This window comes from Pan troglodytes, chromosome X (assembly GCF_028858775.2).
Source record: "Pan troglodytes isolate AG18354 chromosome X, NHGRI_mPanTro3-v2.0_pri, whole genome shotgun sequence".
NCBI classification, from domain to species: Eukaryota; Metazoa; Chordata; class Mammalia; order Primates; family Hominidae; genus Pan; species Pan troglodytes.
Window position 1 is genome coordinate 105,568,914 of NC_072421.2, and position 16,198 is coordinate 105,585,111.

General features: G+C 38.5%; 2 protein-coding genes across 13 annotated transcripts in view; one reads left to right on the forward strand and one right to left on the reverse strand.

Moving 5' to 3' along the window:
- Window positions 1-4,766: 4,766 nt before the first annotated feature.
- Window positions 4,767-12,125, reverse strand: PSMD10 (proteasome 26S subunit, non-ATPase 10). Of its 2 annotated transcripts, none has more exons than XM_521215.7 (5): window positions 11,959-12,125; window positions 9,310-9,408; window positions 8,512-8,658; window positions 8,245-8,411; window positions 4,767-5,688 (listed from the first exon to the last, which is right to left on the reverse strand). In XM_521215.7, exons 1-5 carry the CDS (start codon window positions 12,070-12,072, stop codon window positions 5,535-5,537), a joined length of 681 nt encoding a protein of 226 aa, XP_521215.2. In that variant the 5' UTR covers window positions 12,073-12,125; the 3' UTR covers window positions 4,767-5,534. The 2 variants fall into 2 exon arrangements, with proteins under 2 accessions (XP_521215.2, XP_003317666.1); XM_003317618.5 differs by having other exon boundaries at window positions 8,324-8,411; window positions 11,959-12,092.
- Window positions 9,404-16,198, forward strand: part of ATG4A (autophagy related 4A cysteine peptidase) — a 66,580-nt gene continuing 59,785 nt past the window's right edge. Inside the window, exon 1 of one of the 11 annotated variants that reach the window (XM_063803804.1) lies at window positions 9,404-9,528. Coding sequence is in view for 6 of the 11 variants with exons in the window: in XM_016942651.4 (XP_016798140.1) it covers window positions 9,507-9,528 (22 nt within the window). In the remaining 5 variants the exon portion in view is untranslated. 11 annotated transcript variants of the gene reach the window in all.

Below are 16,198 nucleotides of genomic sequence, written 5' to 3' on the forward strand. Positions count from 1 at the left end.
AAACGAAGTAGTGAGTTTCTCATTTATCACTTTCAGATTTTCATGTAAAATATTTTCTTAAACTGCAAACTCCTTTCTATATAAATCATAACCATACGCAGATTGAGGTAGAGTCTCTGTAGGTTTTAAGGAGAGTTAAAATGGAAACTAACATTACACTTATCTAGAGCCATGGAGAGAAGAGATAGCAAGCGTTTATTTCTGCATTTTCTTCGATGCGTCCATTTTCAGAAAATGTCAGGGATTTCTGATGCATTTATAATTTCATTCATACTAAATATGATAGTATGGTATATGGTGTCTGATGGACACAAGAAGCAAAATAATGAAGGTCTTAAGAATGACCTAATATTTAGAGATTAAAAAATAAACAACAGTGTAAACATCTCAATTACTAGAATGCCCAAGTAGCTGGAATTCATTTTTCCTTTCCATTTTTATTATAGAGGCAAATCGCAAGAGACTGACATGTAATAGTCAACAATTACACCCCAAAATTTTTGATGGATCAGTGCAGTCCAGGAAAGAAAGCACTACTGGTAGTCTTATAGAGCTCTGTCCTTATTAGCACTGTTCTGTTCAAAATACTGATGAATAGTTGGATCAGTGGCTTGTAACCTTTTTCTGAGGTCATGGAACACCTTGAGAATCTGCTGAAAACTCTAAACTCATCTTCACTGAAAGATGCTTATACACACAAAGTGTCACATATAGTTTCAGGTGAGTTACAGACTCCCTGAATCCAAGACGAAGAAACAGTTACTTAGATCAAAACACACAAAGTACACTTAATAAATTTGTGGATGACTTGCTCCTAGGGGGAATGGCCACTAGGCTATAAGAAAGAATCACGATTCAGAATGATCTTGATAGCTCAAAAGTGGAGTTGAAACCAACAAAATGAATTTGACAGGAATAAATAGAAAAATATGGATTTAAAAATATGAAGTACATGTTGCCCAGGCAGAAACCCTACATGGGCAAGGTTAGGAAGCACATGAGATTAATCTGAATTCGTACCTTTGGATCTCTCCTTTCAGTGCCATTTCTGGCCTTGTGGCATCTTATTTTCCAAACACCCAGGATTCTCATGCTCCCATTAGCTCAGTGACCCTCTCAGTTCTTCTTCCCTCGGGCAAGACTCATTGCGCAGGACCTAAAGTAGCTGTTCTGTAACCTGTTCTTGTCCAGTGAACATGATCTTTCATCATTCAGTGATCTCATTAGGTTGATAAATGAGTTCGTCTTCTTTGGAGTATTTACCTTTTAAAGAGGACTCAAGCACAGATAATCCTTAATCTGAAGAGTCTAAACAATCCAGAAGAGATATATTTCTGAAAAAAGGAAACTTCTCAGCCCCTCTCAAATCAAACCAGGTGGTTTACCACCCATTCAATCTACTCTGGGCAACTCAGTTTTGATCAACTTTGATCAGAGCTAGAAGAGTGCTCTGAAATAAATAGTATTCAAACTTTTTCAACCCCAGCACACCTGAGTTATAACACATACAGTGGGCCACTCCTAACAATGATGAGGCTGGAGGTGGGAGATGATGTACAATTAAATTATTGGTGGGGGAGACAGGAAGGGGTAAATGTTCTTTTAAAAAGCTGGTTCACTCTTATATATTGCCACCCAGCCCCTAGAGGAGAATCCCTGAGTGCAGAGAAGTAAAATAATCTGCCTGAGATTACGCAAAGTCAAAACTAGATCCACATCATCTGGATTTCAGGGCAATGCTTTTCAACTGCACCAAACTACTAATTTCAGTGAAACAAACCCAAGCTTTAGTAATAAAAAGTTGTTTTACAATGTCTACCTGCTGGAAAACACATCAGTGGGCCTCATAAAAGGTTTAAACTAATCGATAAAGACTCAGTACTCCCACTTGTCTTTGAAACTTTGGTTTAAAAACAAAACAAATAATTCAGAGATGATAATGAGGGCTCCAGGAAACCATAAAAAGATATGCCAATAAAGAAAAACTGTTCCACTACTCACAACACTTCAGAAAGCAAATGTGTGGGGTTTCCACACCAAGTAATTCTCCAATTCTCTGCAGACACTGACTGGGTGTCCTGCAATTTAATTCAATTCTGACACTACCCAGGGTTGGGTCTGACAAGACTGCCCCCAACTTCAGACACATCACAAGTATTGGGTGCCCAGTGTACCCACACTTCTGTTAGACTTGGGTACAAATTGGGGGTTCCCGCAACCTCAAGTTTGATAATTTGCTGTAATGGCTCATAGAACTCAAGGAAACACTGTTGTTCACCAGTTTATTATAAAGGACATTATAAAGGATACAGATGAATGGCCAGCTGAAGAGGTACATAGGGTGAGGTCCAGAAGGGTCCTGAACATAGGAGCTTCTGTTCCCATGGAGTGGGGGTGTACCACTCTTCTGGTATGTGGGTGTGTCACCAACCTAGATGCTCACCAAACCCTGTAGTTTATGAATTTTTATGGAGGCTTCATCACATAGGTATGATCAACTATTAACTCAATCTCCAGCCCCTCTTCCCTCCCTGGAGGATGGGGGGTTGGGGCTGAAAGTGCTAATCCTCTAATCATGGCTTGGTCACTAATAGCCCCCGTTCTAAAGCTACCCAGGAGCCCACCAAGAGTTGCAACATTAGAACAAAAGGCACTCCTATCACCCAGGAAATCCCAAGGGGTTTAGAAGCTCTGTGTAAGACACTCCTATCACTCAGGAACTGTCAAGGGTTTTAGGAGCTCTGTTTCAGGTACTGGGGGCTGAGACCAAATATGTATTTCTTATTACATCACAGCCAAATTAAAGAAAAGCACCAGGATAGGTGTTTCAACTAACCGGTTATTTTCAAAATGCCAGAATACCTTCCATTTGGTCCACTGTCTTTGAAGAGGCAGAAAAGAAAATGAATTAGAATCCAGGAAAGCTAGATTTTGGTACTGGCTGTTTCTCTAGCTCTGGGTATATTCTCATCTGTAAAATGGAGATGATTTCTGCCTTCTTAAAGACTACAGTGAGAATAGATGTGAAAACTTATAAATTAAAAAACTGTAGTAGAACTATAGTTGTAGAAATGAGGTCTCTTGACAACTGATTCAGTATTCTTTTTTGTCTCAACCAGGGATTTTTAACCTTTTGGGGGAATCACAGATGTCTTTGAGAATTTGATGAAAGCAATAAATCCTCTTCCCAGAGAAATTCACATTACAAATTTCTGCTTTCAATTTTAGGCAGTCAATAGAACTGTGAAGCTGGAGCCATAAACCACAAAGTCAAGAATCTTTATCAGACTTGCCAACAGATTGATTTGGAGGCCTTGTAGTGTAACAGAATATGGGAGCAGAAAGCAGCAGACGCAGCCATCTAAGGAATTCATTGTAGTTGGTACAGCTGAGAAATTGGGGAATCAAACACTAGTGTCATACAGTTAAATGTTAAGTCAAAGATTATGAAGAAAAACAGATTTACTTTGAAGTTCACAAAACCTCAGTGAAATTGTAATTCTCTATAACATATTTAAGAATGTAAATGTTTTCACTATTTTCATTGGCCTTTTTCTTCCATCGTATATTCTCAGTTAAGCTTTACCATTAAATTATTTATGTATTTTGAGATGAATTGTCGCTCTGTCACCCAGGCTAGACTGCAGTGGCACCAACTCGGCTCACTGCAACCTCCACCTCCTGGGTTCAAGCAATTTTCGTGCCTCAACCTCCTGAGTAGCTGGGATTACAGGCGCCCACCACCACACCCGGCTAATTTTTTTCGTAGAGATGGGGTTTCGCCATGTTGGGCAGGCTGGTCTTGAACTCCTGACCTCAGGTAATCTGCCCGCCTCGGCCTCCCAATGTGCTGGGATAACAGGCATGAGCGACCATGCCCAGCCAAATTATCTTTGTTTTGAAACTGTAAAATCTGCTGACCTTGAATCAGCTTCATCTCTAACACCTTTCCTACAGACACAGGTAACAATCTGATCAATATCCGAGGCCACTAATATCTTTATTTTATACAAATCTGTGATCTAAATATTAACAAGTCATGCCATTTAAAATGCCAAAAGCCTACAAATTACCTGTGGCTTAGCTCCATCTGTATTGCTTATTGAAGAACTCGGATGAATTTCCTTTTACACCCACGAAACCTATCACCTCAGACAATTAACTCAATATTTATGAAGAGTAAATGTCTTCAGTTGTAACAGACAAAACTTTACTCTGATCACACTAAAAATACTAGAAATATTATTTCCCCTGCTATCAAGTCTATCTCCAGCATTCAATAGAGTTTTGTTCCATAAGATGCTTCTCTGATTGTTAAGGTTAGCACTCACAATACTTCTGTAAAAAGTTTCTATATCAGTAACACAGTTCGTGTTTACAAAACTCATTTTAGCTACTGATCATTAAGACTTTGACCGAAAATTAATGCAAGTTTGTAGGTTCACTTGGATCACTTATTTCGAGCAGTATTTGCAGCATAAAATTCAAATAAAAAATAATCTGAAAGTCACTTGGAGTTCATTAGATTTTATGACTAGTATCAGTTAAGATGCTTCCCTAAATGGAGCTCAAGTTTATACTTAATAATTTCCTTTTGTTCTACATTTAATTAGCAATTCAGAAGATGGCTATTTTAAAAGATTTTAGCTACAATTCAAGCTTCACTAATTTTATTGACTTAGAGCTACCAAAAACTGAGAAATGTCTTTACTGAGGATTCTAAGGCTTAAGTGAATTCTAGTTAATTTGAAAGAAAAATTGGAAGATTCTTTCAACATTTTATTTTTTAGTTTCTGAAATACAAATCAAAATACATTTTTGTTACATGTCATTTTAACAAGCTTGACATTCTTTTCAATACAGGATGACACAAAATAGGTACTTTAAAACTTCCTTTTAAGAAAACCATACATTTTATTTCAGAGTAAACAACCCATCAAAAACAAATACATAGGTATATGGGCTATTGTTTTTCAGTATTTTAGAGCACACCGTCCAACTTAAAATGTGGTCCACTAAAATATGTAAATATCCCTCCTATCACAAAAATAAATTAAACCTCATGGTTAAAAAAAAAACAGAAATGTTTGGCGTAGGCCTGAGTGAGCTTGAAAAACAAGTTAGGATGTTTTAACTGTATGGAGGAACATTACAGAATCCACATAGAAACATCTGGCAGAACAACTGGCTTGTTGCTATTGGAGCTGTTCTGTTTCAGAGAGGGATATAAGGTACATGGGAGGGTGCTGAAGACTCACAACAGCCACAGAATTAGTTACTCCAAATTAACCAGAATTCAATATAGAAGAATATACAACAACAGTAGAACAATCTCAACAGTTATTCGATGCCTGGAAAACAAGCTGTAAGCTTCGAACAAGTAACTCAGCAGGAACAAGAGTCAACATGTTTATAAGACTTTGAAGGTGAGAAAACTTCATCATTCATAGATGATGTCTTGTGCACAAATACATTAGTCTGTAGGACACTGGGGACAACAACACAACATACAAAGTAAAATAAATCCAAGCTGTTTAACCTTCCACCATTCTCTTGAGTATTAAACCCAGGCCACCTTTGGCCACTTGCAGGGGTGTCTTTTCTTCTTTATTCTCAATGTAAATACTTGCTCCTTGGGACACCAGCAGTTTTGCTTCTTCCACTCTCTCCTCATCACAGGCTAAGTGTCTGAAATCAGGGACCACCAGAGACCAATTAATCACTACCAATTCTATGTAATGGTTAGGATTTCTTGCTAGGTAGTCTAAAGTGCATATGATTAAGAAATGGTAACATTGGAAAGTTATTTAATCAGGAAAGAAACATCAGTTTGCATAGGGAGACTGTAAGTTAAAATTCTACAAAAAAAGCCTTGTAATACCAGATCGTAAATCATAATTCTGGTTCTACTTACAATAGAAGAAGGGATCTAAATGCTAGCCTAAGGAACAACTTTCTCATTTTACAGAGATAAGTAGTTGTTTACCTCAAACACTACATGTAATAATTCAGGGTTAGAATTTAGAAAAGCCTCAGTTCATAAACTGTTAATAGTAATTCGTGCAGCTTCAAGTTTGAAAAAGCAGTTTAAAAGATTTTATCTCATTTAGTCCATATATCTATCTTATAAGTTAGCAAAGTATTATTATCATCATTTTACAGTTGAAATGGTGACAGAGGTTAAAGTTCCTACCTATGCTGACATGTCTTGGCAGTAGACTGAGTGGAAGAGGGTAACAACTTTTGCCATGCACTTAAGAGTTTGCCAGGAGGGTATTAGGAGGCACTTTACATGTTGCTTTACTTAAACCTCACAATAATCTAGTGAGGAAGGAATTATTATCCTTATATTACAGATGAGGAAATTAAGATTCAAGGAAGATTAAGTAACTTTTATAAATTGTTTAATATAAGTATTTAATATTGTTAGTAAGTGGTAGAGTCTGAATTGGGTGAACATCATCTAGCTATTCATAAATCCTATGTTCGTCCCAGTACTCTATCTTGTCTGACTCCTAGATTTCCTCTAGGCCATCCTGCCTTTCTATTTATGGAGAAAAGAGGTAGGGCATACAGGTCTTTCTAAACAGGGTCTCTTAGAATGCAGGAAAGATTTTAAAAACTAAGAGTTAAGAAAATAATACTTTTTAAAAGTTGGTTTAAAGTCAAATTGGAAAAGGCTGAACCTCACTCTGGACTAAAAAGAAGACTCACAGAACTTCTGGTTCAAGAAAAAGTCACCATTCAACACAGAAGAAAAGTGGCCAAGTACCGTGGAAAAATATCAAGGTAAAGGCCAGCTTCAGATCATACACATAATTCAATTACAGATGGATTTTAAGAGTTAAATGCAAAACAATAACACTAACCCTCAATCAAAACCAATGAAACGTTAAAATAACCTATAATAAAAGACGGGTGAATATTTAACTAATTTCAGGGTAAGGAAGAGCTTTCTAGTCATGAGGAAAGATGAATGGGCTTGACTACGTAGAAATTTTAAAACTTCTCTTATGTAAAAGAATTTATGAACAAAATGAAAAGATAAACTAGGAAAAATATTTTCAACTAACATTGCAGAAAATTAATATTTTACCATGCCAAATCAAGAGCACTTAAAACCCAGTGAAAATAAATTAATTCCCCAAAAGGAAACAGAGAAAGGGACACAAAAAGTTACAATTAGATAAGAAATGTAATTAGCCATGGACATTAAAAAAAGTTCAAATTCACTGATAATAAAAATATAAATTACCTCTATGAAATATCATTTTCACATAACAAAAGGATAATTTAGTGTTGGTGAGGGGGTAATAGGCACTCTTACACTGCTGTTGGGAGGGTAAAATGATACAACTCCTCTGGAAGCAATTTGGCAACATATAGCAAGTCTTAAAATGTGTGTATTTGTTGACGCAGCAATTCCACTTCTAGGAGTCTATAAGAAGGTAATAATCAGAAATGTGGCCAAAAGTTTTCTGTACAAAGTTGGTCAACTATTTTAGAGACAAGGTCTTGCTCTGTTCCCCAGGCTGGAGTGCAGTGGTGTGATCACAGCTCACTGTAACCTGGAGCTCCTGAGTTCAAGCAATCCTCCCACCTCAACCTCCCGAGTAGCTAGTACTACAGGTGCATGCCACCATGCCTAGCTAAGTTTTTAATTTTTTCTAGAGACGGGGGGTCTTGCTGTGTTGCCCAGGCTGGTCTTGAACTCCTGGCCTCAAGTGATCCTCCCGCCTTGGCTTTACAAAGTGCTGGGATTACAGACATGAGCCATTATGCCTGGCTCAATGTACCATTATTTATAATAGTGAAAAACTCACAAAAGTTTAAATATACAGTAATAGAGGAATGATTAAATTATGGCACATCTATACAGAATTTTATATACCCATTAAAAAGGTTTTAAACATTTAATATATGCTTATGCTATGAGGTGAAAAGAACAAGAGCTAAAACTACATACACAGTATGACCCCAATTTTGCTAAAAAATATGTATGTATAAAATATATACATTTGAATATAAAAGACCAGGAGGAAATACACAAGAATGTGATCAGTAGTTATTTCTGAGTGGCAAGATAATAGGCAATTTTTATCTTTATATTTTGTGCAATTTAACATTTTTGTCATTAACACGTATTGCATTTATAAGCAGAATAAAAAAAGAAATGATGTATAAGAATTATTGCAAGAAGGCTAATGTCAGGTAGAATACAAATGACTGCTACTTGTCACTTACAGAGGAGTGTTACCCTCAGTGTCTTGGATGTTTGTGGATGCTTTGTAGTACAGAAGGATATGAATCATCTTCAAGTTACCCTTGGCTGCTGCCCGGTGCATTGCTGTAGCCTCATAATGGTCCTTAGCATCTGGATTAGCCCCGCCTTCCAGTAACATGACAGCGATCTGGAAAGATGGAGAAGAAAGAAGAAAACAATGCAGAAATCTATCTGTGTTTGTATACACGTTTAGAACTCAACAGAAGTAGCCTAGGATGGAACCATACCTCATGCCTGTTTTTCGAAGCTGCATAATGTAAGGGAGTACAGCCATTTTGATTGACAGCATTCACTTGAGCACCTTTTCCCAGAAGGGCTTTTACAATCTCATCCCGGCCAGCAGAAGCCGCAATATGAAGAGGAGACCAACCTGCCTATAAAAGAAGTAGGTAGTAGAAATACCAGGGGAAAAAGGCACAAGGATTAGTGCTAACATTTAGGCAGGGTTAGCAAGGAGCTTTACAAGGCAAAAAAATATTTGCCTACAAAAAAGGTTCCATTCTTACTCTTCACAAATCTAATCCTAATATAACCATATCATTAGAATAAATCTCTTTATGTAACAAAAAAGTTATTTAGGTCCTCATTATTCAGGCCATGTTCACCAAAAAACAAAAAATCCAACATAATAGAAAGAGTTTATGGTCTTTTAGGGTTCACCATAACAAGCCCTGATCTGTATGTTTATTTTTGTTTTTTTATTTTTAGAGACAAGGTCTCAGTCTGTCACCCAGGATAGAGTACAATGGCTCACTGCAGCCTCAAACTACTGGGCTGGAGCAATCCTCCTACCTCAGCCTCTCCTGTATGTTTACCTTAAATCACAGAGTATGAGTGGCAAACATAACATTGTAAAATAATGCAACCATGAGTCTCATGCTTGATCACAAGGGCCATGATGTAACTTTCCAGTCATAAAGGTTACAATTTTCTTTATGAGCTTAATGCACAGGCTTCAGTAAACACCAGTCTGGAGTACAAAGATAACTGGGAATTTATCAACTCAACTTTATCAAAGTACTCACATCGTCTTTATCATTCACTGGCACTCCAAGTTGCAACAAAAATTCAACAATTTCTGTATGTCCAGCTGAGCATGCCCAGTGCAATGCAGTTCTGCTGTCCTACAGAGAAGCAGTAATAGAAACATTCTTGAAATAGAAGGCAAAAAAGCAAGAAAAAAAATACTGGTGCTGGCAAATCTATAGTTTGAAAATACGAAATGCAGAGCACTGGATCCTCAGGTAGGTAACCTTAAACTATATGACTTACTGGTATAAGACAGATGAAGGTTTAAGTAACATGGGGAGAATGACATTGATGAACATACGTAATTCTGGGCAGAATATGACAAGGAAAGTAGTAGAGCAAGAAACTGATTTCAATGCTTTGACAGAAATACATCTTTGGTTGTTTTACTATTACATTATTTACGTACTTTTATGTCAGGCACTGTGCTGGGAGTTTTACATGTATAGTATCATTTAATTCCTACCATTCTACACAGTGCTTATTATCTCCATTTTTCAGATGAGGAAACTAAAACTCCTCAGGGTAAGCAACTTGTGGACGGTCATATGGATACTAAATGGTGAAGTTGGGGCACAACTGTCAGTGAAGTTCTGACTCTGAAATCTCTACTACCACACTGACCTCAAGTTAGATGCTGTAGAAGGAACACATGAATCTAATGGGGGAAGAAATGTTCATTAAACTAGTTGAAATTATCTAGAATTTAAAATCATAAATAAATTAGAAATATAATTTAGAAAACACAACACACAGAAAACAAGAAAATTACTTTTTATAAAAAATAATAAGCTATGGCCGGGTGCGGTGGTTCACGCCTATAATCCCAGCACTTTGGGAGGCTGAGGTGGGCAGATCACCCGAGGTCAGGAGTTCTAGACCAGCCTGGCAACATGGTGAAACTCTGTCTCTACTAAAAATACAAAAGTTAGCCAGGCGTGGTGGCAGGCGCCTGTAATCCCAGCTACTTGGGAGGCTGAGGCAGGGGAATCGCTTGAACCCGGGAGGCAGAGGTTGCAGTGAGGTGATACGGCACCACTGCACTCCAGCCTGGGCAACAAGAGCGAAACTCTGTCTCAAAAAATAAATAAATAAAAATAAATAAAAATTAAAAAAGCTATAGTAGTCATTATTTGTCAAAGGGAATCCCTATTTGCAGTGACTGCTATACTTCTTAGCCCCACAGAATAGAAAATGGTATTTTAAACTCTATTACAAAAAAATTTCAAACACAAAAATAGAAGGAATAGAATAGAAACCCACAGGCCTACTGCTTAGACTTAACAACAAACATCTTGCCCTATTTGCTTTAACTAGTTTTTTCCTTGCTGAGCTTTCCAAAAACAAATCCTAAATATCATGACTTTTCACCCTTCTCTTTCAGTATGTAAAAAATGAAGGTATTTCTCATATAACTATGAGACCATTATTACACTTACTAAAATTAACACTAACTCCTTTAGAATGTCTAATATCCGGTCTGTATTCAGATTTCCCCCAACTGTCTCCCAAATGTCTTTTTGCAGTTGGTTTGTTTAAATCAGGAACCAGACGAGATCCATAAATTGCATTTCTTCATGTTTTTTACGTCTCTTGATCCTGAATAGTTCCTTTCCCTTTTTAAGCCACTGACTTGACTGAAGAATGGTTAAATTTCCAATGGAGTATTAAATCTTAACTTAATATAAAGTATTACATTTAAATTTAAATCCTTAAATATCACCAGACCATAATGAAGTAAACCAGGTAAAGATAAGGCCATTTTCAGGTTGAGTAATAAAGGAAAGTTCCAGAAAAGAGAAAACAGTCTCTTGATTTCTAATTCTCTCCCAAAAGACACAAAATGGAGATCTGTAAGTATGGGACAGTCTCACTAGTGCTTAAGACACTGTCTGCGAAACACAAGGCCATCTATAAATATTTGTGGGCTTACTAAAGGCACCATGAATCCTAGAAACTGAGGATGAAAGCACGAGAGTCCTGTGAGCAGGAGGGCAGAAAGAAACACTTCTAAACTTCTGTCTGCCTCTGCTTAGAATGTCCACTCATTCCCCCATGGAAATCCCACTCATGCTTCAAAGTCTAACTAACCTTCCCTTCTTTGCAAAAACTTTTCCAATTAACGACAGTCATATTCAGCATCAGATCCTCCTATTAACGTGTTCTGAAAGCACCATGTAAACTTCTCTGCCGAGTATTTACCACAATTTGTAATCGGACATGTTTTTGTGCTTATTTTATTGTCTGCATCTTCCACTCCACCGTATCCCCAGCTCCTAGCAAACTGCCTGGCACGGAAGGGGCGTTCAATTTCACATGTTACTGAATACAGTTACTAGTAAAGGTAAATAAATCCATATAAAAAGCCTTCCTTTTCACTGATTGGGAGTTTCTGAGAAATGCGGTAGACGTTTTAGAACTATCCAAAAATCAGGGAGCGGAGCTCCGGGCCAACGGGAAAATATCTGAGGTCTGTGGGGCTAGCTCCCGCAGGCCTATCGCGAGTCCCGAGGTGACCCAGGGGGACTGCTTGGGGCGGGGTTCTGCTTCTCTCAGAAACGGGGCCTCCGCTAGGGCCGGGCCCCGAAAGCCACGTAGGGCTTCGCCGACGTCGCCGACTGCGGAGAGACCTAGCGTTGCTTTACCTGGTCAGTTCTAGTAGCCAGGGATTTATCGGCCAGAATACTCTCCTTCAACTCTTCCAGCTTCCCGCTGTAGGCCAGGTTGCAGACCATTAGGTTAGACACACACCCCTCCATTTCGCTGTCCCAGCAACTACTTGTCGCGCGAGCAACGCCCGCCTCACGTCGCCGGCTCCGGCTACGCCAGTCAAAACAGCCGTTAGAGCTTCACCAATCACCGGCCTTCCTCGTTCCCTTTTCTTTTCCCGTCGCGCGGCGCCTCTGGGAGTTGCAGTTTGAGAGCAGTTCCGGGCAGGGAGGCGCCTTTGCTGCCCTCACAGACTTGGCCCCTAGCAGTGCAGAACTACAAGTCCCAGGGATCCTAGCGACCGTCCGTCCGTAGTCAAGTTGCCGGTGGAATTGGCCCAGGATGACAGCTGGAGAATGGAGTCAGGTACGGGGAGCGGCTTTGAGTGGAACCGTGTGAAAGAGCCGGGGTGGGTAGTCGCTGGCGGGTCGTTGAGTCGGCCATATGAAACAGGTTCGGGGGCAGGGCAAGAGTTATGAGAGCCTAAAGGTCCTGTCCCCCGGGGTTCCTGACCTGCAGTGGCAGGCGGAAGGGACAAGGGTTGGAGCTGAGTACTACCTCCTGAGCTCGAACCGGTGACTGTGGCTACCCTCCCCCTCCCTGCCACCGCCCAGGGAGTGGAAAGAAGTGGGGGTTAATTACTCTGACATCTCGGCGGTGTGGCATCAGGACAGGGTTCTACCACAGCAGTGATAGCATATGGCACCGTACTGAGGTGATGTGCCAGGGTGATGCCAAAGGCAGGGTGTGATGCCGTGGGAGCCACTTGATATCTAAGAGACCTCGGTGAGTCCATAGCCTGGTGACATCACAGCTTGATGAGGGTCATCTTAAGGATACCGGGCTGTGGTGTTGGCATTTTAATATCACGATATTAACTATGTTGTCAAGGCTTTGCTACAACTATTAAGCTAATAGTGTTTCTTTTTATAGAAATCCCAAATAGTGCCATAGCAGAAGCAATGCAAGACTGATCCTTTATAGGGCATATCCAGAGGACATTATGCCACAACTAGGTAACGATAAGAATACATTCAAGAAAGAGACTGATGATGTTTATGTTTATCCTGTTATAGTGTAGAACAGGAGTTGGGAAACTTTCTGTAAAGAGCCAGATAGTAAATATTTTAGGCTTTGTAGGCCAAAAGGCAAAATCAAGAATATTTTGTTGGTACTTTTATGACAAAAGAGAAAACAAATTTCAACAAATTTTTATTGATGAAATTCAAAATATAATAGTAATTGAGTACTTTTTTTGTAATACAGGAAGACTACCAATGAGAAGAATAGAATTCTTTTTAGGGGATAATATTTTGCTTAATTGGGGCTCAGAATTAGTGTTCCCTATTGTCAAAATTGATTTTAAGTGTTCATCTGTTAATGCTGATCTGTTAGGAAATTTTTACCTATTTAATTTTTGAAAATGTCATTTTACGTAGATAGGTACTGCCAAATACTGATATCAATTCATAAACATATACTTTTTAATTTTTATTTTTATTTAATTTTTCAAAAATTTCAGAATAGTTGTAGATTTATAGAAAAGTTGCAAGGTTAGTAGAGTTCCTGTATAACACTCACTCAAAATGAGGCACATTTTACATATCATAAAATTCACTGATTTCAAGTGCATAATTAAATGATTTTTGGTAACTTTACTGAAGTGGGGCAACCATCACCATAAATCAGTTTTAGAGCTTTTTGATCCCTCCAGTAAGGTCCCTCATGCCTATTTATAGTTAATCAATCCTCTGTCCCATTCCCAGCCCCAGACAACCACTAATCTACTTTTTTGTTTCTATAAATTTGCCTATTCTGGACATTTTATATAAATGAAATCATACAATATGCAGTCTTTGTGTCTGATTTCTTTCACTTAGCATAATATTTTTGAGATTCATCCATATTGTAGTATGTATCAGTACTTCCTTACTTTTTTATTGCTGAATAGTATTCCATTTTATGGATATAACACATTTTTATCTGTCTACTCACTATTAGGCACATCAGTTTCCAATTTTTGGCTACTATGACTAGTGCTGCTAAGAAGATTAGTATGTAAGTCTTCGTGCGGACATATTTTTTTCATTTCTCTTTGATAGATACTTAAGGGTGGAGTTACTGGATCACAGGGAAAATTTATGCTTAACTTCTTAAGAAACTGCAAAACTGTTTTCCAAAATGGCAGCAACATTTTGCACTTCCACTAGCAATGTATGAGAGTTCCTGTTTCTCCACATCCTTGCCAACATTTGTTATTTACTGTGTTTTTTGTTATAGCCATTCTAAGTGGGTGTGAAGTGGTGTCTCATTGTGGTTTTAATTTATAAATTATAATTTATAATATGGTGAGCATATTTTCATGTGCTTATTAGCCATTCATATATCTTCTTCAGTGAAGTGTCTGTTATATCTTTTGTCTGTTTTTAAATTGAGTTATTTGTTTTTTTAGTGTTGAGTTGTAAGGATGGTTTATATATTCTAGATCAAGTCCCTGAGAGATATATGATATGCACATATATTCTCCCAGTCTGTTGCTTGCCTTTTTCTTTTTTTGATGGTGTCTTTTGAAGTGAAAACGTTTTGAATTTGGGTGAGGTTCAATTTATCATTTTTTTTTCTTTCATGGACCATTCTTTTGGTGTTGTACTTAAGAAGTCTTTGCCTAATTGCAAGGTCTCAGTGATTTTCTCCAATGTTTTCTTCTAAAAGCTTTATTACTTCATCTCTTACATTTAAGTCTATGATTCATTTTGAGTTCATTTTTTCTCTGTGATGTGAGGTGAGAATCTAAATTCATCTTTTTGCATGTGGATGTAGAAATTGTCCTAGCACCATTTGCTGAATCTCTTATCATTAACATCTTACATTGCTATGCTATCTATGTCACAACTAATAAGCCCACAGTGGTATATTGCTATTAACTATACCCCATGCTTTTTTTTTTCAAGTTACACTAGTTTATCTCTAGAGATGCTGTCCTATCCAGGATACCACATTACGTTTAGTCATTGTATCTCCTTAGCCTCTTCTGGTTTGTGACACTTTCTCACACTTTTCTTGTTTTGGTGACCTTGATAGTTTTAAGGAGTACTGGTCAGGTATTTTGTAGAAAACCCCTCAATTTTATGCTTAGACTGGCATTATGTGTTTGGAAGAAAGTCTGCAGAGGTCAAGTACCACATTCTCATCATACACTATCCTCAAACATGATTTCAATTGAGCATATTCATTGCGTGGAATAGAATTCTGTTCTTCTCTTAATAGTGCCTTTTAGCTTTATGTGGCAGGTTAATCACTTCCAATTGAAAGTTTGGTGAAAGCTGCTCAATTGCACAGTTAAAGGGATTTTGGAATATGGAATATCCTTTGCACTTGCTTCAGAGTTCAAAAACTGCTGCTGGAACTGTAGTCTGAATTCAGAAAATATATATGCTGCAAATTCATATGGAAATAGATATCTTGCTTCTTGTTTTAACTTTTATTTCATTTTATTTTGAGACAGAGTCTCACTCTGTCACCCAGGCTGGAATGCAGTGGCATGATCTTGGCACACTGCTATCTTTGCCTCCCAGGCTCAAGCGATTCTCCTGCCTCAGCCTCCTGAGGCGCATGCCACCACGCCTGGCTAAGTTTTGTATTTTTAGTAGAGACAGGTTTTCACCATATTGGCCAGGCTGGTCTCTAACTCCTGACCTCAGGTGATCCTCCCAAAGTGCTGGGATTACAGGCATGAGCCACTGTGCCCAGCCTATTTTATTTTTTATTGAGACAGGGTCTTCTTCTGTTGCCCAGGCTGGAGTGCAGTGGCACGATCACGGCTCACTGCAGCCTCCACCTCCCTAGCTCAAGCAATCCTGTCATCTCAGCCTCTGGAGCAGCTGGAACTACAGGCATGCACCAACACACTCAGCCGATTTATGATTTTTTATAGATACAGGGTCTCACTATGTTGCCCAGGCTGATCTCGAACTCCTGGGTTCAAGTGATCCTCCCACCTAGGTCTCAGAAAATGCTGGGATTACAGGTGTGAGCCACCATGTCCAGCTGAGATTTCATTTATTTCTTCTGGGTACTTAACTAGGAGTGGAATTGCTGGGTCATGTCGTAACTCTGTTTAAGTTTTTGAGAAACTTTCAGACTCTTTACAAAAGTGGCCGTACCATTTTACCTTCC

What these genes read in the sequence shown, in the direction of transcription:
- PSMD10 (XM_521215.7), bottom strand. Translation starts at nt 12,072, where the DNA reads ATGGAGGGGTGTGTGTCTAACCTAATGGTCTGCAACCTGGCCTACAGC. An exon ending in TGGCTACTAGAACTGACCAG is followed by an intron (nt 9,409 to 11,958) that starts GTAAAGCAACGC and finishes GCTTCTCTGTAG; the next exon opens with GACAGCAGAACTGCATTGCA. An exon ending in CTTCGAAAAACAGGCATGAG is followed by an intron (nt 8,412 to 8,511) that starts GTATGGTTCCAT and finishes CCATCTTTCCAG; the next exon opens with ATCGCTGTCATGTTACTGGA.